At 34.7% G+C, this 24,967-nt stretch overlaps 1 protein-coding gene across 1 annotated transcript; it reads left to right on the top strand.

Moving 5' to 3' along the window:
• The first annotated feature begins 11,908 nt into the window (after positions 1-11,908).
• Positions 11,909-16,935, top strand: LOC119987363 (probable copper-transporting ATPase HMA5). Its single transcript, XM_038832250.1, is given in 7 exon segments — positions 11,909-12,062; positions 12,065-12,153; positions 13,189-14,583; positions 14,658-14,912; positions 15,302-15,424; positions 15,534-16,013; positions 16,350-16,935. Coding segments are annotated over 7 exon segments (2,913 nt in total). The 3' UTR covers positions 16,767-16,935.
• Positions 16,936-24,967: the final 8,032 nt, after the last annotated feature.

Raw genomic sequence — 24,967 nt, forward strand, 5'->3', positions numbered from 1 at the left:
ACCAAACCAAACCTTGCATTTCAAGTGAGATAGGGTGGGGGCTTCATGATCCTCGAGGTTGGCGATCTCCGGTGACGAATTGGAAAGATGCGAAGGGCCGATGAAAATGAATGCAAGTTTCCCTGCATGTGGCTCATCCATGAGAACTTCTTAGGATTTGCGTGACCTAGTGGACCGATCACTAAGTGGGCGCCACTATCCCAGCCCAGATCCAGCCATGTTCTATTGATCATATCCCCTTCCCAACAGTTGTACCTTCCCAACAGATGAAGACTTGAGTAGCAGCGCCATCTTCGTGGAGATGAAGGTGGAGATAATGCCGGAAGAGACTAGGAGGAGATGGTGAGAGCGGCGGCTTGTTCAGGCTAGGGTTAATAAACAAGATGAATTATTTTGCTTTTTCGTTTTTTAATTTTGTTTAATCTCAGCCGTTGATGAGATCCAACGGTTGAAATTATAGGGTGTAGTTTGTAAAATTTGATAAAAATAGAAAATGGGGTGAACTCATAATTGTTTTATTTTTCACTGGAGTTTATTTAAATTGAGGTGTACTCAGTAAATAATGGGGTGCAACTAAGGTTCATCATGAGAGTTGGCTTAATTGATAATCGACTGGGTTAAACATATGTGTACCCAAGATTCAATTTCAACCACAAAATGTAATTCTCCGTGGTATTTTAAAAAAAAAAAAAAAAGTTATTCATTGGACTCATTTTAAAGGAAATTTTCAATACAATTAATTGATGCTAGAAATCCAAGCACTAAAAATGCGTTTCTTATGGAGAGATGTTTGGTTTTTACTTATATGACATTCGGTTGGGTTATGTTCAGGGCTTACCCTAGCCACTTTGATGCCCAAAACGACACTATAAAATGGTGTCCTATTGAAAAAAAAATCTCGTAAAGTGAGACGATTGAGACAATCATTGGCACAAATGATCAAGAAACAACTAGAATTTTAATTGAAAAATTAAAAGAATTAAAAACCTGCAGAATGCACGCATATACATGTAATTACTAATTTTTATATACAGATCATAGCAATACCTTGGTAGAGGTTTCTGGGTATACCAACGCAGGTTGGATTCCGAGTTTGGATTTGAAAATAGAGGAATTGTATACGGAATGACTGTGTGGATCCATTTTTTCTACCGGCCTTCTCGTCTTCTCTCCGTTATACTGCAGCTTTCTATGGCGAAGGGAGCAGCTCTTGGCGATGGGTACAGCCAGAACTCATCTTTAAAACCAAATCGACATACAAATTAGAAGATGATATGATCCTAGGGTTATTTTGGTAAAAGCACATGGTTTAGCTGATATTAGCCTTTATATAGTGTTAAAGTGGGTTTTGTAAAATCAGTTTTGATAATGAAATGAAACACTAGTATCGTTCTTCTCTGTTTGTTCTCTGTGCTTCCTCTGTTCTTCTTCTACTTTCGTGTTCTTTGTTATTCTTCACCATTGATTCATCTTGCTAAGGTCTAGGTTGAAAGGGGTTCTATCAGAAGAAAAAGAATCTGTCGAAATCACGATTTACACATCAAAAGTGAAGAAGAACATACCTGCCGAAATCACAATATCTTTCCTGACTTTGTGTTTAGGATATGTATAGAGAGAGAAACGATTAGGTGAGAGTGAAATTAGAAATATGGAGCAAAATTTTCTTTTTGAGGACCATTGTTGCCGCAAAAAAATTGTTTTTTTCCACGGGAGAGTTATTTGTCGTGACAAAAATAGATGTATTAGCTTCAGCTTTTAGTTCCGTAGCAAATATAGTGAAGCAATTAATAACTAATGCCACGGGATCAATTACTGAAGCAAATGATTGATTATTTGCTTCGGAATCTAATCTGAATCAGTGGCAAAGATGATAAAGCAACTTTCCATTATTCTTGTAGTGTGTCATGTGTGTGAGTGTTGAGGCATGAGGGAGAGGAGAGGAGTGAACTCGTTAAAGTTTTTTTGATTGATTTGTGATAGGCTGTTGGACTATTGGAGGATTAGGTGTAAAAGATATTTAAAAATTATGTTGTCCAAAGCCAGTCTGGTACCCGAAGTTCTAGTTTTGATTGCTTTGAGCAAGAGCCGACTATGATTATATCAATCTAGTGGGATCATAAGTCTTGACAATTGTTGTATAAAAAATAAATTCATGTGTGCGATATTGTTTATTTTATGAGATAATTCTAGTCGTGAAGTTAATTCTAATACTAATTAATTCTGACGAGTGAGATGCATTGATCTAATTTCTTGAGCTAATAATATTTGTGGATGTAATTTTTTAGACGATCCATGCTTCAGCTATTTAGAGGGTTGACGCAATGGCAAGCTTCCATGAATCCTGCAAGAACAAAGGGAGAGGGCGGTCCTTCACGGTCCGGGAACACTCTGACGTACAAGTCAGTGTCAAACTTAGGGAGTTCCAATAATCTTAGTAATTGTAAATTTTAATACATACCTTGGGTCAACCTCAGCTTTTATATAAGGGTCAACAAGTGATGAGATAAAGATTTTCTTGCTTGTTGATATCATCATTCTTTGGGTATCATAATAGGATAAAATGCGTTGATTCTAATCTTTTGGCGTCCTTGGACATTAGCTTGAGCGTAGTGGGGATTTTCTTTGGATGCTGAATTATCTCTTTCCCAACCCTGTATTTATCTTGACTATATGGCTACTTCCAGAAATTTTCAGTGTGTAAACTTTGTCCCTATGACACCTGACATGCGGACTAGGCATTGCTTATTTTTCTCATCCATAATATTAATTGATGGGTTTTTCATAGATACATATGAAATCAAAATGATACCTAACACAAGATCTAGGAGTTGAAAACTTTCAAATCTTTAGCTCTCTAATTACCTAATACTGTTTTTTTTACATCAATTTGTTTTTTTATATTGATTAGCTGGTGTATTTAATGTATGCTGCAAGTTGTCTACTTGATGTGATATAATAAGTTTGCTTTAATTAATTGATGGGAGTGAGAAAACCAACAAGGGGTTGGAAAACTAATTTTTGGAATAAGAATCAAATATCAAATCATAAGCAATTCAAAAGAATCAAATATCAAATCATATATAAAATAATAATAAAAAATTAAAATTAATCATTGGGGGTGGGATAACCAATTTAGGGGTGGAAATAAAAACATTAGGATAAGTTCCAATATATATGCTGACACCAATTGAAATTGACATCATATCTAACATTGATTAAATAAATTATATATATAATTTATTAAACAATATTAGATATGATGTCAATCTCAATTAGTGTCAGTTGTGAGCATGTGACACACTAAAAATACCTAACAATAAGTGAATTAAGAATCAACAAAAAAAACCTAAAATCGAGTGGGTTTTAGCAAAGTTGTGTTAAAGGGAATTCCCCTAATCTGAGTTTTTCTTAGATATAGTTTTTTTGGTGTCTGTAAAATTCAGAATCAATTGAATTTTAGTTATCCAAACACCTAAAAATGCACATAAAACATGTTTAGGAATCCAAAATCCCACACCAAAGAAACCTTGACTTTATTGGCTACCATTTTTTTTAAGGGAAATAATTCATTAAGAAAAAAACCCGATTACATAGTCTGAATACGATCGCTTACTAAAAGGGAATCAAAATGACCCATCCTAGAATCTAAATACTCATCCGATGTCAAGGCTGTTAAGACATTCGTTGAATATTTGAATCCACCTCAACAATAAACTCACGATATCCTTCCAATAAAAGGCATCGTAAGGAGTAAGTTACTGCAATAAGCTCCACGAAGGTTGGATCCACCTGCCCATTGATCCTCTCGGATAGACAAAGGAGAGGATTTTCATAACGATTCCATATTTGGCTACCATATTTTTTATGGTGAGAGTTTTAATCTTTTATATATATTTGGGATTTATCATCAATGAGGTATTTTAGGTTATTTAGGAGTTTGAGTCGAATAAGATTATTCGTTCAGCCTCTACATATTTATTAGTTGATGTAATTAGGGTTTCAATCAATTATCAACAAAAAAAAATTAACAGCTCTCTCAATGAAATCTCGGGAAGTTTGTATTGGGCATGAGCTCAATTAGGAAACATGTAGAATAATAAATGTTGATCCAAAAATTAGTAATCAATTTGTTATCGTCGATCGAGGCCTATGACAACCCTACAAGATCACAGTAGAGGTCGACTGTCAGGCTTGGCACTGGTGTGGTGTCGGTCGGGGAAGTTCCGACGATCAAGTCAGTTGACGGTGAAGAGAGTATGTGGTGAGAGAAGTGAAGCTTTTAGAGAGAGAGGGAGAGCAAGAGATACCTCAGGCGGGAGAGAGTGCTAATGAGGAGAGATCCTCCCATATTTATAGTGCTCTGGTCACATGACCAACACATGTTAATAGTACAAATGGGCCTTGGGCTTTGATTGGGCCCAAGGACTTAGATAAGATCTCTTAGTAGTATGGGCCTTGAGCCTTTGTAGAATAGATGAACCCTTTTGTGGGCTCATATGACTAGACTCTCGTGAGCCAATATGTTGACCGGGCTTCAGTGGACCTCTTAGTCCACTGGGCTTCAATGGGCCAATATGTCGACCGGGCTTCAATGGCCCATTTGGCCAACCGGGCTTTAGTAGGCCCTTTTCGTGTATATTTTCATGTAGACGATTTTTGGTCCATACAGTTTGTCCCCCACTCTCGAAGTCAAGTTTCTTGGCTTTGAGAGTAGTTAGGTCATCAGTCGGGTAATAGGCCGTGGCCTCTTTGGCTTTGAACTTTAGACTCTCGTGGGTCTAGTTGTTTGGTCAGACGAATGTCTTTGGCCCTTTATCTAGTGTATGCTTCACATAGCTGGAATCCACTTTAACTATAATGTACCTCAGAATCCACCAAGGATTTGCAACGAGACGATCTTACTGGGAATCCACCAAGCTCAAACCAACTTTGGAGTCCACCAAAGGTCTTTAGATGACCGTCTATGAATCTGGAGTCCACTAGAGAATCTTTACAAAGGTATTGGTGTTTTACTCTAACAATTAAACACTATATTAATCACCTATATATTTGATCTATCGCTCAATTACAAGAGAAGAAACATGAAACAAACATTCGAACCTGAAAACAAGATCTCAACTTTTCTTCAATTGCTTCGATACATATCTTGGAGAGAAATGACGTGCATATATACAACCTATTAGAGAAAATACATCTGAAAAACAATATGAGCGAGAGTAAATCTAGTTTTATCTAACAATTTGTTCAATCTCTTGATGTTTCTCAATTTACCACATGATAAATTAGAAATTCTCAAATGCGGACGTTCCCAGCTTAATAACTTGAGCACTCCACTTTTTATGTGTTTTCAAAAGTGAAATGACAAGTGGAGCCCACTGCTTTGGGTCCCACATGTTTCAAATCAATGGTGAGATTGAGGTGTGTAAGTTAATATAACTTGCGGGTGTCCGCATAAGAGAATTCCTGATATAATAAATACTTTATCTAAGATGAGATTTTTATTATTAGGAGAAATAACAAATAAAGAGATTAACCTTTATCTTAATAACAACTATTCCAGGATATATCCACATGAATAAGATAAGGTCAATATAATCTCTATCCAACACGATAATTTAGACATCGTGCAAATGATAAAAATAATTCAATCCAGTCATCTAGACAATAAGCCATTAGATAGATAAAATCTGTTAAGTCAGACCTAGTAAGATCCAACTAGAGTAACCTTATTCAAGGTTACTTCCCTACAGATAGATTTATTCAAAATTGTGAGTGACCATGCATTTGTCATAAGCAACTACGATTAACAATCCTACAGATACATTTCTAGAGAATAGTCTAGGTACAATATTTTTAATATTCAAGATTTTTTCTTCGTACTAATACTCTTTGAGCATGTACAATTCCCACTTATTCAAATTCTGTCCAAATTATCAATAAACGAAATTGAGAGATCTCTTCAGAACAATTTGAGAAGTTTGTAGTGGGCCTGTGGCCTAGGGACAATAATTGTTTAAAACCGATCCGTACATTGAACCGTGTATGTTGAAAATTCAAGATTTTCGAGATTCAACTGGCACGATAAAGGTTGAACCATTGGTTTATAAATACACAATAAATTAATATGCATTATATATTTAGATATATTATAATATATATTAAGATATAATATATAATATACACTTACCAAAAAATATATAATATATACTTTATATATTTATATTTAGTATATTATATATTATGGTTCAAATTTTTTTATGTCCCATCAAATATATTATATATATTATAGTATATTATTTTATATTATAAGAGAGTCTTTTAGACTCTACAGCTCTTTTCTGCATCCACGATCAACTTCTCCGAGTCTTCATCGGAATCCAGTGTTTCACCAATTAGATGATTTTTAAATACATCGACGGTTCACGATTTTTTGAAAAATCGTCGATTCAACCTATGTTCTCCCGGTTTGATGCTTATATGGTTAATTACAAACAACCGATCGTAAAAACCATCGGTTCACGAGTTTGACGGTGAACCGATGGATCGGTTCAGGTCTAAAAACTATGCTTGGGACATGACAAGTGCACAAGAGGATAGGTTGCGTACATTAATTTTCATGTTCAAGACTTTTTTCCTCATACTAATACCCTTTGAGATTTATTCAAGATTTTGTCCTAATTATTCCTGACACTAGTTCCTTCTGCTGTGTTTGGCATGTGAGATTGGATAGGACTAGATAGTAATAAACGGGATTTGATTGGGTTAAAAAGGATTGGATAAGATTATATTATGGTGGATTAAAATTGTCCTTTGTTTGATATTTTTTTTTGGATATACCACAGAGAAATACGTTTGCGATTGGAATCGAAAATTGAGTACACATATGTCTAACTCGGTCGATTGTCAATCGAGTCTTCTCTCTCGTTGTATTGCGAGATAAAACACCATGTACAATTATAAAATTTAGTTTTTTTCACTTACTTTAGGAAAAACATTTAATTATTATGGTGTGTACTTTATAAAAAGTACTTTTTAATTAATATGGAGTATTCAATTTAATTATAGTTTTTGAATTTGGAATACCTTTTATAAAGTCTAACAAAAGAAACTAAAAAACAAAAAAGGTTGGAATACTTGTTATGCTCTTGATAAGTATTTTTTTAGGCCCAGGTTCTCCATTAAAAATATTTGTACTATAGTGAGAAGGCTTTGATTTAATTTGTTGAACTAATAATATTTGTAAATCCAATTTTTTGGACGATCCATGCGTCAACTGCTGAGAGGACTGATGCAATGGTAAGACTTCGTGAATTCTATAAGAACAAAGAGAGAGGGCGGCCATTCATGGACTGAGGACACTTCGGCGTTCAAGTCAGTGTCAAACTTAGAAAGTTCTAATAATCTTAGTGATTACAAATTGTAATGCGTACCTTAGATCAACCTCAGCTTTTATATAGGGGTTGACAAGTGATGAGATAAAGTTTTTCCTTGGCTGTTGATATAATCCTTCTTGGGATGTCGTAATAGGATCAAACATATTGATTCTAATCTCTTGGCATCCTTGGACGTTAGTTTGAGCGTAGTTGCGATTTTCCTTGGGTCCTGGGAATTATCTCTTTCAGAGCCTTGTATTTATCTTGACTTTATGGCTACTTCTAGGAAGCTTCAGTGCGTAGACTTTGTTTCTGTGACACTTGACATGCTGATTAGGCATGACTTATTTTTCTCATCCACAATATTAATTAATGGTTTTTTGATAGATACATATGAAATCTAAATGATACCTAACTCGAAAACTTTCAAATCTTTAACTCTCTGACTAATTACCTAATACTGACACCTGAGCCGCTAGTAGAAATGGTACAGATAGTGTGTATTACCTTGGCGGCCAGAACTCAAATTCCCCTCCACGTTTAAAAAATGAAAAAAAAAACTTAATACTGTTTTTTAATAGAAAAACCGTCTTTAATACAAGGATAAATTCCAATTTGATTTTGGTCAGACTATATAACTTACTTAATCAATATTATACATGATGTCCATGTCAATGGGGTAAGGTGTGACACACTAAAAATGGTAAAGAAATAAGTGGGTAACAGTCAACGGAAAAAACATTAGGATAAGTTCCTATATTATTGGATCTAATAAAGATTAAATTTTGCTCATACTATATATATAATTTACTTAATCAGTATTAGATATGATGTCAATCTCAACTGATGTCAACTGTGTTGGATTGAGGGATTTGGAGGGGAGGGAAGAGAAGGGAAAGGGAGTTTCCTTCCAATTCCCTTGTTTGGATAGTTTATAAAAAATTGAGTTGAGGGATTTGAGGGGATTTGGGAGGAAGATTTCATTAAATTTTTGTCAAAATTCTTTCCTCCCAAAATGGAGTCATTTGGAGGGAAGGGATTACTGATTAAGTTACTTATAAGTTTAAAACCTATTTTACCGTTGGACATAACACTCAAACATAAAAAATAAGGATAAACTAGTAAATTAAACTACTTTTATTTCCTTTCTTTTTTTATCAATCCAAACATGAGAGAGGGAAATGTATTTTCCATTCCATTCTCTTCCCTTCTCTTCCTTCCCTTTCCCTTCCTTTCCCTTCCCTTCCCTTCCCCCAAATCCCTCAATCCAAGCACACTCTAAAAATACCAATACCCCAGTGGTATGTTTTTTTTTTTCCCTTCAATGTTTTTTTTTAATAGAGGGGAAGAGGATGGGGAGGCTCGAACTCGAGATCTCTACAAGATACCATACACATAAGTGTCATCTGAGCTATTCGTGGTTCTCTTTTTTTCCTTTGACATCAAAACCTACGATTACTATTTTGTACATAGGATACATCTCTTAATTAGCACAATAGCCCCAAATTACGCATATTAGACATATCGAACTTATGATTTTCAAAGATAACATACTATCTACTAACTGTTAGATTAAAAACCAATTTTCTTTATAGTTTAAACTTATACATCTTGAAAAATATGATGAAAAAGTGCAATTTTACCCAAAAAAATAAAATGTTGTTTGATCAGTCAGAGTTTTAGTAAAGTTGTGTTAAAGGGAATTAGATTTTCTTAGACACAGTTTTTTCAAAAATGACATGTAGCCCATCAGTTTGGTAGCCCATGGGAGCCCAACAGATTTATTGTTTTAATATAGATTCTATTGTTTTTTAAAGTACAATGTAGAATTTATTGTTTTAGTTATGAATTAATTTGTTTTTGAAATTCCATTGAAAAAAGCAATTGAATTAAGATTTATCCGATTAAACTCATCGACAATGGATCTTGTTAGAAAGAGTTTTATATGCTGATTCTGAATATGTAATTTTTCTAAAAATCTAACATGTATTTTGAGAGTTAAAACGTTTTAAAATTTCATTTAAGAGATTTCGACTCCCATGAGCTACCACTATATGGGCTACCTAGCATTACTCCAGTTTTTTTGGTGTCTATAAAATTCTGAATCAATTGAAGTTTAGTTATCCAAACACCTAAAAATACACATAAAACATGTTTAGGAATCCAAAATCCATACCAAAGGAACCTTGACTTTATTGGCTACCATATTTTTAATGGTTAGAGTTTTAATATTTTATATATATATATTTGGGATTTAACATCAATGAGGTATTAGGTTAATATCTTTTATATTTATATTTATATTTAGGTTAGAGGTATTTTAATCTTTTATATTTGGGATTATCGTATTTTCATTATAATCAATGAGGTATTTTAGGTTATTTAGGAGTTTGAGTCAAATAAGATTATTTGTTCAACCTCTAAATATTTATTAGTTGATATAATTAGGGTTTCAATCAATTATCAATAAAAAAAATTGAGAGCTCACTCAATAAAATCTCGAGAAGTTTGTGTTGGGCATGTGCCCTTGGGAGATTGAAAGTTGGTGTGTTTGTAAAGATTGTCAATCAACAACTAGGAAACATGTTGAATAATAAACAATAACCGAATACCATAATTTTTATAGCAAATGCCATATAAGTGCCACTTTGATAACTGTGCAAATATCATATAAGTACCATTTTGACAACTGTTGGATACATAAGTCCACTTGAAAATCTTTTTTCCGCATAAGTACATTTTTTTCCACATAGGTGTCTCTTTTTAAAAATTAATAATTTCATATTCTCGTATTTGCTCTTCTTCTTCAATAGGTATAGACGTTAGAAAAACTAGATTTAAAAAACTTCTCCTTCATTTTCACCACTGCCACCTCCGCCTCCACCATCGCCATCGTTCATCTCCATCGTCGATCCTCCACCACCGTCGCACCTTCACCATCATCTTCTTCGTTTACTTATTATTATTCTTCTTCTTATTATTTTTTTTACTCTTTTTTTGTCTTCATATTCTTAGATCTAAGATGTAATATGAGATTTGAGATCGTAATCTAAGATGTATTGAGTTCAGATTTGAGATCGTACAGTTATAATGTTACAGTTTCAATGTTCCTGTTTTGAAAATATAGTATTATACAATCAAATAATTTGAATTATTTTTTTAATCCTCTATGTGTTGAAACTGTAAAATTATACAATCAAAATATTAGCGTTATATGATGTAGATGGACTTTTTAGTGTCTATGTTATTGTTTGAAAGAGTAACATTATCATGTTACTGTTTCAAACAATAACATTATGCGAGCAAAATGGGTCAATTCGGGTCTCCCTTTCTGGTGGACGTTTTGGATGGAATCTAGCTGGGCATTGTGCGTCTCAACGATGAGAGTTTAACGACGGTGGTGATGTAGCGAACCGTCGCCAAAATTATCTGAATTTGAGACTTTTTTTACTGTTTGAAACAGTGACATGAATTGATATATAACAGGGTTAGTGATGTAATTGACATTTTCATGGGTACTTATGTGTCCATGTATTTTTTGAGTGGACCTAGATGTCCAAACGTCTCCTTAAAGGCACTGATCTTGAATTTCCCCTAATTTTTATGAGAAAATCTAAAAGGGAGAAAATCTCGAGCTTGTAAAGCGACCAACATTGAAACAATCCACTATTTACGAAAAAGGTTAGAAAGAATAGAACCTAGCTTCATTCACTCTATTTCTTTGAATCACAATACACCTTTATCTAGCGTATGTTTCACATAGCTGAAATCCACTTTAGCAGTAATGTACCTCAGAATCCATCAAGGATTTGCAACGTGACGATTTTACTGGGAATCCAAGCTCAAACCAACCTTAGTGTCCATCAAGGGTCTTCAGATGACCGCCTATGAATCTGGAATCCACTAGAGAATCTTCACAAAGGTTTTGGTGTTTTTCTCTCACAATTAAACACTCTACTAATCACCTATATATTTGATCTATCGCACAAGAGAATAAACGTGAAACAAACAATTGAAGCTGAAACAAGATCTCAAATTTTCTTCAATTGCTTCAATACACATCTTGAAGAGAAACGACATGCATATATACAACCTGTTAGAGATAAAACATCTGAATTGGTATTGCGGGATAAAACACCATGTACAATTATAAATTTTAGTTTTTTTCACTTACTTTAGGAAAATACTTTAATTATTATGGAGTGTACTTTATAAAAAGTACTACTTTATAATTAATATGGAGTATTGAATTTAATTATAGTTTTTGAATTTGGAATACTTTTTATAAAGTCCAACAAAAGAAACTAAAAAAACAAAAAGATTGGAAGTGGAAACTCTTCCCCACATACATAAGAAAAGAAAAGAAAAAAACATTGCCCTCCAAATTCAAAATGGATTTTTTTTAGTATGGAAGCAACGTTCTTTCATGGTAGCAGGGACGCTGCACCAAACAGTCCCTTAATCTTTTCGTTTCTTGCTTTTTGCAGTGAAAATTGAATACTCGTGAAGAGCAATACCTCAAGCTTTTGTTCTTCATGGCTGCCAAGTTGTTGGCGTTTAGGTGCTTACGAATGAGTGTTCACGGGGACTTGTCGCCCAGGCCAAACTGTCCGAAAGACTCCGATCAGAAGGGGTCGGATGAGGCGACAGCTACCTACTCTGTGATGGACATGGCATGCTCTGCCTGCAGCGAATCCGGGGACTAACAGGGATTCGGGAGGCTGTTGTCGATGTCTTGAACAAGAAGGCTGTCGTCAATTTCTACCCTAGGTTTGTTAATGTAAGTTTTATGCTACCGATTTCAGATTTACAGATTTTCTGTTTCATTTGACGATTCAAGTCAATGTTAAACATAGTTGAAATATTTGTGATTCTGCTATGATTTGTTGATTACCATTTGGAATAATAGTTACTGTTTATAATTATGGAAGAATAATAATGCACTTGGGGATTTGATTTTGAAAGCTCTCTTTTTAACATATATGGTTCCCTTGAATTGGATATTGACAATTTTGGAATCCCTGACCACCTAAAAGAAAGGTCAGCCCCACACTTATAAGTTCTAAGTTTTTAACCCAACCAGTGGTCTGTTCACCCTCTGACAATTTTCCAGAAAATGTTTGTTTTTTTTTTTTTTTCATTTCCTGTTTTTATATGGAATGGTGGGGTCTTAACTATTGATGCCTAATACTCCAGATATGCTGCTCTGAATTTGAGCAACATGAATATAGCATGAACAACAGTCCCCTGACAGCATGCTTAGAGCACACTATGTTGCTCAGTGTTTTTCCTTCTTGACAAACACTTTGAAGCCTAATTTTGCCCCTCCATCTTCAATTCTTCATTGCTTGCTTTGTTTCTCTTTTTCTTTGTCACAATAATTTTATGCAAAACAAATAACAGGAACCACGCTAAGCACTACTGTTCTAGATTAATTAATTGGTCAAATCTGATTAGGAATTAGACTTTTATATCTCTAGAACGAAGTGTTGACACTACTAACTGATTCTACATATTTTTAGACAGATGTGTCTTCATATTTAATTTTGAGAAAAGATATAGATTCAATAAGAGTTGATGAAAGTATGATTGTAGATAGAAATGAATGGCCGAAACGAATACATGTAATGGATTCTCGTTGATTTTCTCGTATACTCATGTAGCCGACCCGAAAATTTTGAGATAAAAGCTCGGATGGTGATGTAATGGATTCTCGTTGTTTGATGAGTTATCATGATTTTCTACTCTTACTTTCCATTCCGAATATGCTAAATTGCATTCAAGTAATATGTAGACACATTCTAATATTGTATAGGAGGAGGCAATTCGTGAAACCATCGAAGATGTAGGATTTGAAGCAACACTGATAAAAGAAGAGAATGATGAAAGATCCAGTCAAGTATGCAAAATGCGCATTAATGGAATGACTTGCGTTACTTGCTCCTCCACTGTTGAGAAAGCTTTGCAAGCAATAAATGGTGTAAAACAGGCCCGAGTGGCTTTAGCTACTGAAGAAGCTGAAGTTCATTATGATCCAAAGTTGGTGAGCCACAATCAGCTATTGGAAACCATAGAAGATACAGGGTTTGAAGCCATACTTATTAGTACTGGCGAAGACATGAGCAAGATACAGCTTAAGGTTGAAGGTGTACGGACTCAGAATTCCATGAGATTAATTGAAAATTCTCTTCAAGCACTCCCAGGGGTTCAAGACATCGAAATAAATCATGAAATAAACAAAATTTCCCTTTCATACAAACCAGACATGATGGGTCCAAGAAATTTTATCGATGTGACTGAGTCATCAACGGAGTCTAGGCGATTCAAGGCCATGATTTTTCCTGAAGGGGGAGGGAGAGAGTCCTATAAACAGGAGGAGATTAAGCAATACTATAGATCCTTCTTATGGAGCCTGGTTTTCACAATTCCTTTAGTTTTAACGTCCATGGTCTTCATATATATCCCTGGAATCAAGCATGTATTAGACACAAAAGTGGTCAATATGCTTACTGTCGGAGAGATTTTAAGGTGGGTGTTGTCCACTCCAGTACAGTTCATAATCGGCTGGCGATTCTATGCTGGCTCCTATAGAGCATTAAGCCATGGTTATGCTAACATGGATGTTCTAATTGCATTAGGAACAAATGCAGCTTACTTCTATTCAGTCTACTCGGTATTGAGAGCTGCCACATCTCCAGAATTTAAGGGAACGGATTTCTTTGAAACTGGTTCAATGCTTATCTCATTTATTCTTCTTGGAAAGTATCTTGAGGTGTTGGCTAAGGTGAAGACATCCGCGGCAATTGCTAAGCTTATGGACTTGGCACCTGACACGGCAATCTTGTTATCTTTGGATGATGAAGGAAATGTTGTAAAAGAAGAAGAAATCGATAGTCGGTTAATCCAAAAAAATGATGTGATTAAAATTATTCCTGGGTCAAAAGTAGCTTCAGATGGTTTTGTTGTATGGGGGCAGAGCCATGTAAATGAGAGCATGATTACAGGGGAAGCACGGCTGGTGGCAAAGAGGGAAGGTGACACAGTGATTGGAGGAACTCTGAATGAGAATGGGGCGTTACATATCAAGGCAACAAGGGTGGGATCTGAGAGTGCTCTCTCACAGATTGTTCGACTTGTTGAGTCTGCCCAGATGGCTAAAGCTCCTGTACAGAAGTTTGCTGACCGTATCTCCAAATACTTTGTGCCTCTGGTATGTTAAAAGCACGCAGGCGTTTGTTTCTGACTCATGCACAGGCCCTTTAAAGAACCAGATATATTTTGCAGGTCATCATCCTGTCATGTTCAACTTTGCTTGCCTGGTTTTTGGCGGGAAAGTTCCATGGGTACCCTGATGCTTGGATTCCATCTTCTATGGATAGCTTTCAGCTAGCCCTCCAATTTGGAATCTCTGTTATAGTTATAGCCTGCCCATGTGCTCTTGTTCTAGCAACCCCAACTGCTGTCATGGTAGGTACGGGAGTTGGTGCCTCCCAGGGTGTTTTAATCAAAGGAGGCCAAGCATTAGAAAGTGCTCATAAGGTTAGTATCTAACATCTTTGTCTACTGTGCAGATAAGAATAGGGATTATTGTTGGTAAACTAAGTAGGAATTTGTTGGAAGAATAGATGCAAGGAATTCTATGAACACAAGAGAATTAGAGTTTATTGATTGGTAAAAAAGGAAAGTGTGCTATGGATTCCAAATAGCTTTTGACTGAAGATTGACGTAGCCTACTCAAATATTTGGAATAAGACTAATTTGTTGTCATTGTTTGGTTGACAGAGTATAGGAAAATACTGCTCAACTCTATTTCTTTGCCTAGCAGAAATTTTACATATTCACAATTTCTAGGAAATGTTGTTGTTGGTGAGGCCATTTTGAGACACTGATGAACTTTTTTTCTTATGGGTGAATTATTGATTTTGTAGGTGAACTGTATTGTGTTCGACAAAACTGGAACACTTACAGTTGGTAAACCAGTTGTTGTTAACACAAGACTCCTGAAGAATATGGTACTACGAGATTTTTATGAACTTGTTGCTGCAACTGAGGTATTAATTTAACTTATTCTTCTAGAAGTAGGCTAATTATATCATTTTGTACCTAAATTGATTAAGGTTGATATTGTCGTTTAATGAAATTGGTAGTATATATCTGTAGGTGAATAGTGAGCACCCATTAGCCAAGGCTATCGTTGAGTATGCCAAGAAATTCAGAGAAGATGGAGAGAACCCTACCTGGCCTGAAGCACGAGACTTTACCTCGATTACTGGTCATGGAGTGAAAGCCATTGTTCGAAACAAGGAAATAATAGTGGGGAACAAGCATATGATGTTGGAACACAACATATTCATTCCAGTTGATGCTGAAGAGATGATGGCAGAAACTGAAGGGATGGCTCAGACCGGGATTCTAGTATCCTTTGACAGTGAAGTTATAGGAGTTCTAGCGATATCTGACCCACTGAAACCAGAAGCCAAAGAAGTCATTTCAATTCTCAAGTCTATGAAAGTTAAGAGCATCATGGTGACAGGTGACAATTGGGGAACAGCCAATGCCATTGCGAAGGAAGTCGAGATTGAAACTGTTATTGCAGAAGCCAGACCAGAGCAGAAAGCAGAGAAAGTGAAGGATTTACAGGTATAGAAGAATGTATAACCTGGGTTTGGGGAAAAACGGCTTTGATTTTTTTGCTCTTTGTTTTTTTGATGTGAGATACATGAGAACATCTGATGGCAGGAGACTTTGGTGGTTTGATTAGGCATTTTTCTGATTGATGAGTTAAATCCAAATCCAAATTTTGGCTTCCTGAAAATTCTCCAACTGCATCCTTATATAGCAAGTTATGGAGACTAAAGCAAATGTAGCTCAGCTTTGTGAATCCTTCCTTAATGCAACTGAAACATATATTTATTGTATTAGATTCAGCTTTTTCGTTAGTTCTACCATATGCCTGATTCAATCTATCTTTTACAGGCCTCAGGCTATATAGTGGCAATGGTTGGTGATGGAATCAATGACTCGCCAGCACTTGTAGCTGCAGATGTTGGAATGGCAATTGGCGCTGGGACAGACATTGCTATGGAGGCTGCTGACATAGTTCTCATGAAGAGCAGTTTGGAGGATGTGATAACTGCCATTGATCTTTCCCAAAAAACATTTTCACGTATCCGTCTGAACTACATTTGGGCTTTGGGTTATAACATTCTTGGTATCCCTATAGCTGCAGGGGTCCTCTTCCCATCCACCAGATTTCGTCTACCACCATGGATTGCTGGAGCTGCAATGGCAGTCTCTTCAGTCAGTGTTGTTTGCAACTCTCTCTTGTTGAATTATTACGAAAGACCCCAAAAGCTGGTCAACCTAGGGATGAGAGGGATAGTGATTGAGTGACTGAAATTGAAAGCGTTGAATCAGGTTTGTACATACATGTTTAGCAGTGAGTTCTTCTAGGAATAAAATTGGTTTGCGTGTTTGATACGTGAAAGGTGGTATGTAGATTAGTTATGTCAGTTTGTTAGTTTGTTAGTTCTTGTGTGTATATACTAATGTTTTCTCACCAGCTGTGGTTTCTTGGTGTTGTTGCTTGGTTATTCCAGAAATAGTAAGATCATAGGGCAGAAGAAATAAAAGGGTAAACACCATATTTAACTTGTCTATTATGAGTTTATAACCTTTGTAACCTATCTAATTGAATGGGAAACATTAAAACCTACATTGAAAAAATAATAGTAAACACCAATTAATAAGAGAGAGCAAGTTAATGGGTAAATGAGATGGACTTCGATATGGATTTTCGAATTGGACCGACCTATTGCGTGACCTTGTAGATCCCGATCGTCTGTGTGTGTTACGCACACGTGTGGGTGGTTAATGGTGGGACTCGTAATTGAAGAAGAGTTATTGTTATTGCCCCATTATGAACGTTTTAGCCCATAATTGTTCCACCCATTAAATACAGCCCAACCTATATAAACCCCTCTACCCCAAGCCTCACAACACACTTCTCACAAGCTCTCGACTCCAAGAGAATTCTGGTACAACTGCTCTGAATCAAGAAGAATTGCAGGGGGCTTGAATCTCCTTGAAGAGAGTGAGATACCCGTGTCTTAGTCCACTACGGTCGACATTAAAATTTTATTTATTATTTTTGTAATCCTGCATCAACAATTTCAAAGAGATTTAAAGATGGAACCTGCACAATAAAAGCTCACCAAAAATGTTGGAGACACTACAAAAAACTGGTTCAAAAAAATGCGCTTATTGTCGGCACTTTTAAAAAGCGTCAACACCTTGTTTATTATTATGACGCTTTTTTTCAAAGAGCGTCGTAAATATACCAAACGATTACGACGCTTAAAGAAAGTGTCGTTAAAACGTATTTATATCGACGCTTTAAACAAAAGCATCGTCAAAGCAAAAATAAATCGCATCAAACATTTGGCGATAATAAAATTGCGACGCTTCGTGGAGAAGCGTCATTTGTTACATGCGCTTTATGTGAAAACGTCGTCGTCTGTTCTCCATATAGCGACACTATTTTTGAGCGTCGTGAATTAAAAACAACAACAACAGTTCTAAAATAGGCGTCGTCAGATAATCAAATTTAACGACGCTTTATGCCTAAAGCGTTGTTATTTGATAATTAATTAAAATTTTATTTATAAGGCTTAAAGTTTTTATTGATTAATTCACATACTTATATTTACAAATAAAAATCAATATGAATCAATTAATATAATAGACTCTAAATCATACCAAAATATACACTTATACTTTTTTACGTTAGCCTAGATGTACACATTTGTACGACATACATATGCATATTCTAGCTTTTTACTATATTACCTAACTACTTTATTTGTGTTAATTTGTAGTGATATATCGAATTAGATCAATACTGATATATAAAAAATAATAAGATTTGTTTGTTTAGGTCTAGGTTTACATAAAAGTTTGCGGTTTAACATTAAGGACTATGTTTAGGGTTTAGGGTTTGATATTCAAAATTTAGAGTTTGGGGTTCAGGTACTATATATATGAGTTATTTATTTTAAGTACAGGTTTACATAAGGGTTTGCTTTTAATTTGTTGTTTAACACTAAGGTTAATGGTTTAGGTTTTAGGATTTAGAATTTGACACTTAGGGTTTACGTTTAGGGTTTGAGGTTTGAGTATTGTTCACAGCACTTTTTAGATTAAGCGCTGTAAAGAATCGTAACTAATGATGCTTATATTAGAAACTGTCGTGATATCAGTAATTAAAACAACCTCGTTTCGAAGGAAGTTGTAGGTAAATTCACTCCCCCTCATTCTTTCCCTTTCACGCTCTTAGAAACCCTCATCTTTTGCTTCGCCCTCTTTCTTTTCCCTTTGCGCTCTCAAAAACCCTCTAGGCTCTAGTCTTTTGCTTCAAATCATCATCGCCTACTGCAAAGGCCCTATTGTAGCCTTCTTCGCCAACAAGACTACACGTCAGTCTAATTGGAGGAAGGCCACCGACATTTCTTGTGATATTGCTTTGTGGGTAGAGCGGTGTTTTCCATTGACATTCTTCAATGTTCGCTCTTTTTTGGGGTATTTACCCCTACTAGTAATGACAATTTGAGTGTTCAGGCATCATGTGATAATTGTATCTATGCCTCGCTTGTATTTTTCTGATTGATTTTGTGCAGCGATGTATCCTGAGATAACCTATTCTACTGGATAGTTTCAAGTAACTTGACATAGGCTATAGCAACTATGCATTGGATCAGGGCAAACACGATTTAAGTATTCCAGCTCAACAGTGACATGGATTAGAAGATTTATGGGCTATTGAGACTTTTGTAAAATACTATAGTAGAATTATCTTTAATTGGAAACACTTTGTCTGGGTTTTAATTAGAGGAATACTTGTGTTGTAAGTTTCCTAGTTTTGTTTTAAGGAAGCTCCTTAAAATTAGGTTGTGTGATTAAAGTCATCTTAGAAAACTTGGATCTCAGAAGATTTGAAGTCTATGGCAATTAGGGTTTTTGGAAGACTATATATTCTTGTCATTCAAGACTTTCAAACCTACCGAAGTCTGTGCACAAGTTCAACGCAGGTTCTTTCGAGCTTCGGAGTCATTTGTTTCATATATTTTGACGGTTGAAGAAAGAGTCCTAGCGTGAGACAACTGTTGGTGGAGTGGATCACTTATTGGTGGAGCATCAGATAGCTTCTTCTCAACATGGACGCTTTGGTTGCGGCCAAAGTTTGAACAGCTAATGTAATTGTTGTGTCTTAGGAAACATATGCTGGATAGTTTATGTACTAAGGTATCGTAGTGTAGTTAGATCCTTTATAATCTTTATTCATATAGTGGATTGTTTCTAATGTTGGTTGCATGATAGACTCAAAGTTTTTCCCTGATGGGGTTTTCTCATTATTCTGGTGTGTTTGATTGCTATTTACTTATTCTGCAAGTTCCATTATATTTGACTAACAACTTGAACAAGAATGTACTCTCAATTGGTATCGGAGCAGGTAGTCAATATGAAACAAAGAAACAATCAAGTTATGCACTTTAATAGGTTGAACTATTCATACTAGAAAGCTCGTATGAGAGCACACCTAAAGTCAATAGATGAACGTGTATGGGTATCGATTGTACAGGGATACAAAGCTCCCATGATTGATGGCTCATATGGTAAAAAAGTTCCTAAACCTCTTGATACGTGTGTTAAAGCTGACTTAGAGTGTGCAAGTTAGAATAGCAAAGTAATCAACTCCCTATTTGATGCACTATCCATTGATGAGTTCATAAGAATATCTCACACAAAAAGGAGATACAAACCAGATTGCCTGGAGACCCTTCCTCGAGGAAGGCATGGCTTTTGGCAGAATTTAAAGTTAACCTCTGATTAAAAAAAGGCAGACCTAAGGGCAAAAATGTTAGAGACTTTAAAGAAGCAATTTTGGATTAGGAAAGAGGGTTAGACTATTTAAATAGAACTCTTAATTGTTTTAGGGTTAGACAGAAAGAGACAGAGAATTACACCGAAGTAGAGGGAAGTTGGAGGCGCAAGTCGTCGCGATTATTTTCTCTTCTTAGTGTTTGATTTCTCTAAACTCATGGATCTCTTTAGATTGATTTCAATGTTTGATTGTATGATGAGGAACTAATCCTCCTTGCTAGGGCTCTAATGTAACCTAGCCAAAAATATTCGATAGCTTTGGTTTAATTTGCAATTATTATTCCATAATTGAGTGTCTATTGGTGTTCTTAATGATTTTGAATATCTGACCAATATTTGAATGTTGTGATTCTAAACTGAGACTGAAAGGTGATGTTTAGAGATTTGCATCTAGCAATAGATACCATAGGTTGCATGCTTCACATACATGTAGGAGTATGACTTGTGTGGTCGCTACATAATTTTCCGTAGTTCTTAATGGGTTCTTGCTGTTTTGATTCGAATGTTAGACATAACAGGGATTGATAGCTTGAATACTTTTGATATCTGCTAGACATGGAGTATTGAATAGGTTAGGGAAAATTGACTATCAAAATAGATAATAATTGTGATTAATAGGCCAAAGGATTCGAATAGGATTGGTTATGGTGAAATTAGATGTCTTAGTGCTTTCTTACTTGGAATTAATCAACTGCAGTTTGTGTTTTCTTTTCTAGTCATTAGTTCAATAGTTTTAGTTTAATTAATTGAAAATCAAAATTCGATTGTTCAAATAGCGTCAGAATTAGTCATAATTGGTACTTAGCAATTTTAGGCAATCCTCGTGGGATCGATACTCTATTCATCATTATATTACTTGTGCGATCTGTACACTTACAGAATTTGCGTAACAATAACTCATGAAGAAACTACGACAGCCAAACTAGTTAAACTACAACGCCTCATCACACACACAGTTTGAGACTATCAGGATGGAAGAAAGTGAAAAGTTTGATGACTTTTATACTAAACTAAGTGATACAGCTAAGACATCTTTCACTCTTGGGGAACCAATTCCTCCAAACAAGATTGTAAGAAAAACTTAAGATCACTTCTCGAAAAATTGTGTCAATTTAAGCACTTTCACAAATCAAAATTTCCAACAACTTGCCAGGCCTGCAATTTGCATCAAACACGAACAAAAGCTCATGTCTTATGTCTAGGTGTGGATTTGGTTGCTATTATTCTGTCTTCACCATATCATCATTAAGACGGCCATTGAAGCCGACAAGGAGAGGAATCTCTTATACGACGCCGTCATAGATATTAAGTAGAAAACAAGATGAGGAGATCAACATCTGGGTCTTGGGCTTGGGTTGAATGGGCCTGAATAAATAAAGGCCCAATAGATGTGGACATGCTAAATCCAGATGTATTACTGGACTTCAATATTCGTGAAAAGCCGAAGGAGATGTAATTTTGAAGGAATGAGGGCCAAGGTTCTCTATTAAAAATAGTTTTATCTGTGACTAAAAGAACATTTAATTTGACCAAGGTTCTCTATAATATTTTTGCTTTTGTGTTGAATAAGGTTTTAATTCATGTTTTCTTCACTCAAAATCTAAATATCATTCTTATGTCAAGACTTTTTGATCATTGATTATTTTTGGTGTGTTTTTGCGATAGATATTTGGTGCAGAGTGATGTGGTTCCTAAATTTAGTGGAGATCGGTCTCTCTTGATAAAAAGGAAGCCAAGATTCTGATCCAGAACAACTTAACCCCTCCAGTTTCAAACGTTTCATGTTGACCACTTACATTACTGAGTTGTTACACGGTTAGGATTTGCTGAGTTTTGGTCATCAAACATGGTTGTGGAAAAGAAAATCATGTGGGACAAACACAAAACTTCGAGACCTCTACTTAACAAATTACGACACAAACATGTACACTATTACTCTTCGCTGTGAACAAAGCCTAGTTTTCCAGTTGGATTCAGTTTTAGAAATATTATAATATATTGGAATAGATAATTACATCAATCAATTTGTAATGAGACAATTCTTGCCGTGAAGTTAATTATAATCACTAATTAAATTCTCATGATTTGATCTAATTTGTTGGGCTAATATTAATTAATTGTTTTTTTCATAAATACGTATGAAATCAAAATGACACCGAAGACAAGATAGCATGAGTTGAAAATTCCATATCGTTAATAAATTATTTGGTTTTTCCTAGTTTTGTGACATTTTGACTTTCTCAGCTTCTTGTCTTTAGTTCCAATATCATCGGATTTAATAATGGTTAAATTTTGGTCAGACTATATATAATTTATTTAATTAATACTATATTATGTTAATGTGAACTGGTGTCAGGTGTGATAAACTAAAATGGTTAAGAAAATGGGGGGTGCCGGGGCTCTGCTGTAAAAAAATTACAGCAGGCCCCGCTGTAATAACAATTTGGGATGAAAAAATTTTTTATTTTATTTTGAAAAAATTATAGATGTGTAGTTTATGATCTAACGAATCCAACGATATATTTTTTGTTCAAAACAAAAATAATATGCTATATGAAAAATGCTTAATAATTTTAGACCGTCGGATATAAACACAAAACATTCGGTGTCTGGATCAAGATGAATTTGATTTTTGTTTCGAACAAAAAATATATCGTTGGATTCGTTAGATCATAAACTACACATCTATAATTTTTTCAAAATAAAATAAAAATTTTTTGCTACTCAAATTACCTACAGTGGGATCTGCTGTAGTTTTTACTACAGCAGACCCCTGCCACCCGAAAATGGGTGAGGTAAGAGTCAACGGAAAATAAGGTAGTTGTAAATGGGTTTCTTTTTCTTTGTCAGCTGGTGTCGCTGTAATCACTATCTTGTACTTTGATAAACTATGTCAACTTGTAAAATAACCTCTAAACTACACATGTCAAGTAACTAAATAAAACTCAGAGGCGTCTCGGGAAGTGGGAGAGATGGGTTAGCCGCCTAGGGTCCCCAAATCCTCATAGCCCCATATTTTCAAAATAAAACATTAGAATATTAATACTATAGTACTCACAAGAAATACTAAATGAGTTAATTATATTATCTATTGAAAGTGATTTGGTGAAAAAAATTGATTACACCAACATAATTAGTTATTTTATATTTGAAAATACGACAATATTCATATTTTTACGTAATATATACATTAAAAAAAATTCTCAAGAGAGCTCATTTTTTAAAATTCGCTTGGGACCCCCAAAGACTCAGGTACGTGGACAAAAATTTTATGTATCGACTGTGAACACGTGATTCAAGTGGGCGGGGCCAAAAGTCTGTGTGATGCTACAAGAGTTACTGAGTGACATGGAAGCTAAATCTATTATCCCATATCATTCATGAGAAAATGCGAAATACTGAATATAATAGACCAAACTTCCCAATCTAGTAATACTGATTTACAAAGAGGGGCCTTAAGAGACAAAATTGTGCGGACTAGTATGCACTGTTTCAAAACAGATATCTTACTAAGACCAAGGAAGAATAGGTAGAAACCAACCTATGACTTTCGAATAGAACATACTATCTTCTAACTGTTAGATTAAAAACTAATTTCTCAATAGTGTTAAATAAATAAATAGGTTATCAACACCAAAAAAAAGAAAGAAAAAAAAATAACAAAGAGATGATTAAATTTTTTCTTCTCTTTTCCTAGACTAGCCATAGTTTGTTAAATTGAGTTGTGAATATATCATATTTCAAGTTGATGATCGTCATTAAGCATGCGAGGAAGCTCAACATGCATCTCAGCCTCTGTTAATTAGTTAAATGTGGTGATGTATATATGTTAATTACTCATATATCGATTCTGTTTTGCAGAACTTATTTGCTGTCAAAAAAAGTTATTTTATAAACTTTGAAAAATAAACCAGTCTATAAGCTGTTAAGTGTTTGGTGAAACTTATAGTTGACGCTAGTTTATAAACTGTGAAAAATCTATTTAAGTTTAAAAAATAGAATAAGAAATATAAAAAAAATGATAACATCATATTCTGTTATTTTATAATTAATTTGATTTTTGGTAAATTTATTTATTTTAATTGTAAATATTTTTCTTTAAATTTAATTTAAATTTAAACTTGTAAACTACAAGATATTTTTGTATAAAATAAAATTTAAAAATTTATAATATTATATATACAATATTATCTTAATAAAAGAAAAGAATAAATAAAAAACAAAAAAATAAAAAATAAAACAAAAGTCCTAAGTTTATGTTATTGGAGCTTATTAGAGTTTATAAACTATCTTATCTGAGGTATTTGGTAGAGCTCATTTTTGACGGTTTTTTTTTTAAAAATTTTATTTTGACGTTTATAAGTTACCAAACAGGCACATTTATCATCTTCAAGTATTTCTCATTAATAGGGGATTCATTCTTGTTTGATAAACTTTATGATACCCAACCACAAGATCTTGTTTTCCAAACACCTAAAACTGCACAGTGCATGCAACTTACGTCTTCATTCATATAATTGACAAAAACTGGATTTACGACAAATTTTGAGGTTTATGATTTGGAAAAGATAATGTTGAAAATTTCTCATCTGAGAGAGAGCCCCTGCATATTGGAAGCTTTTTACTTTTATTGTTGATGTGGTAATTTTAGGTTG

The sequence above is a fragment of the Tripterygium wilfordii genome, chromosome 20, assembly GCF_013401445.1.
Source record: "Tripterygium wilfordii isolate XIE 37 chromosome 20, ASM1340144v1, whole genome shotgun sequence".
Lineage (NCBI taxonomy): Eukaryota > Viridiplantae > Streptophyta > Magnoliopsida > Celastrales > Celastraceae > Tripterygium > Tripterygium wilfordii.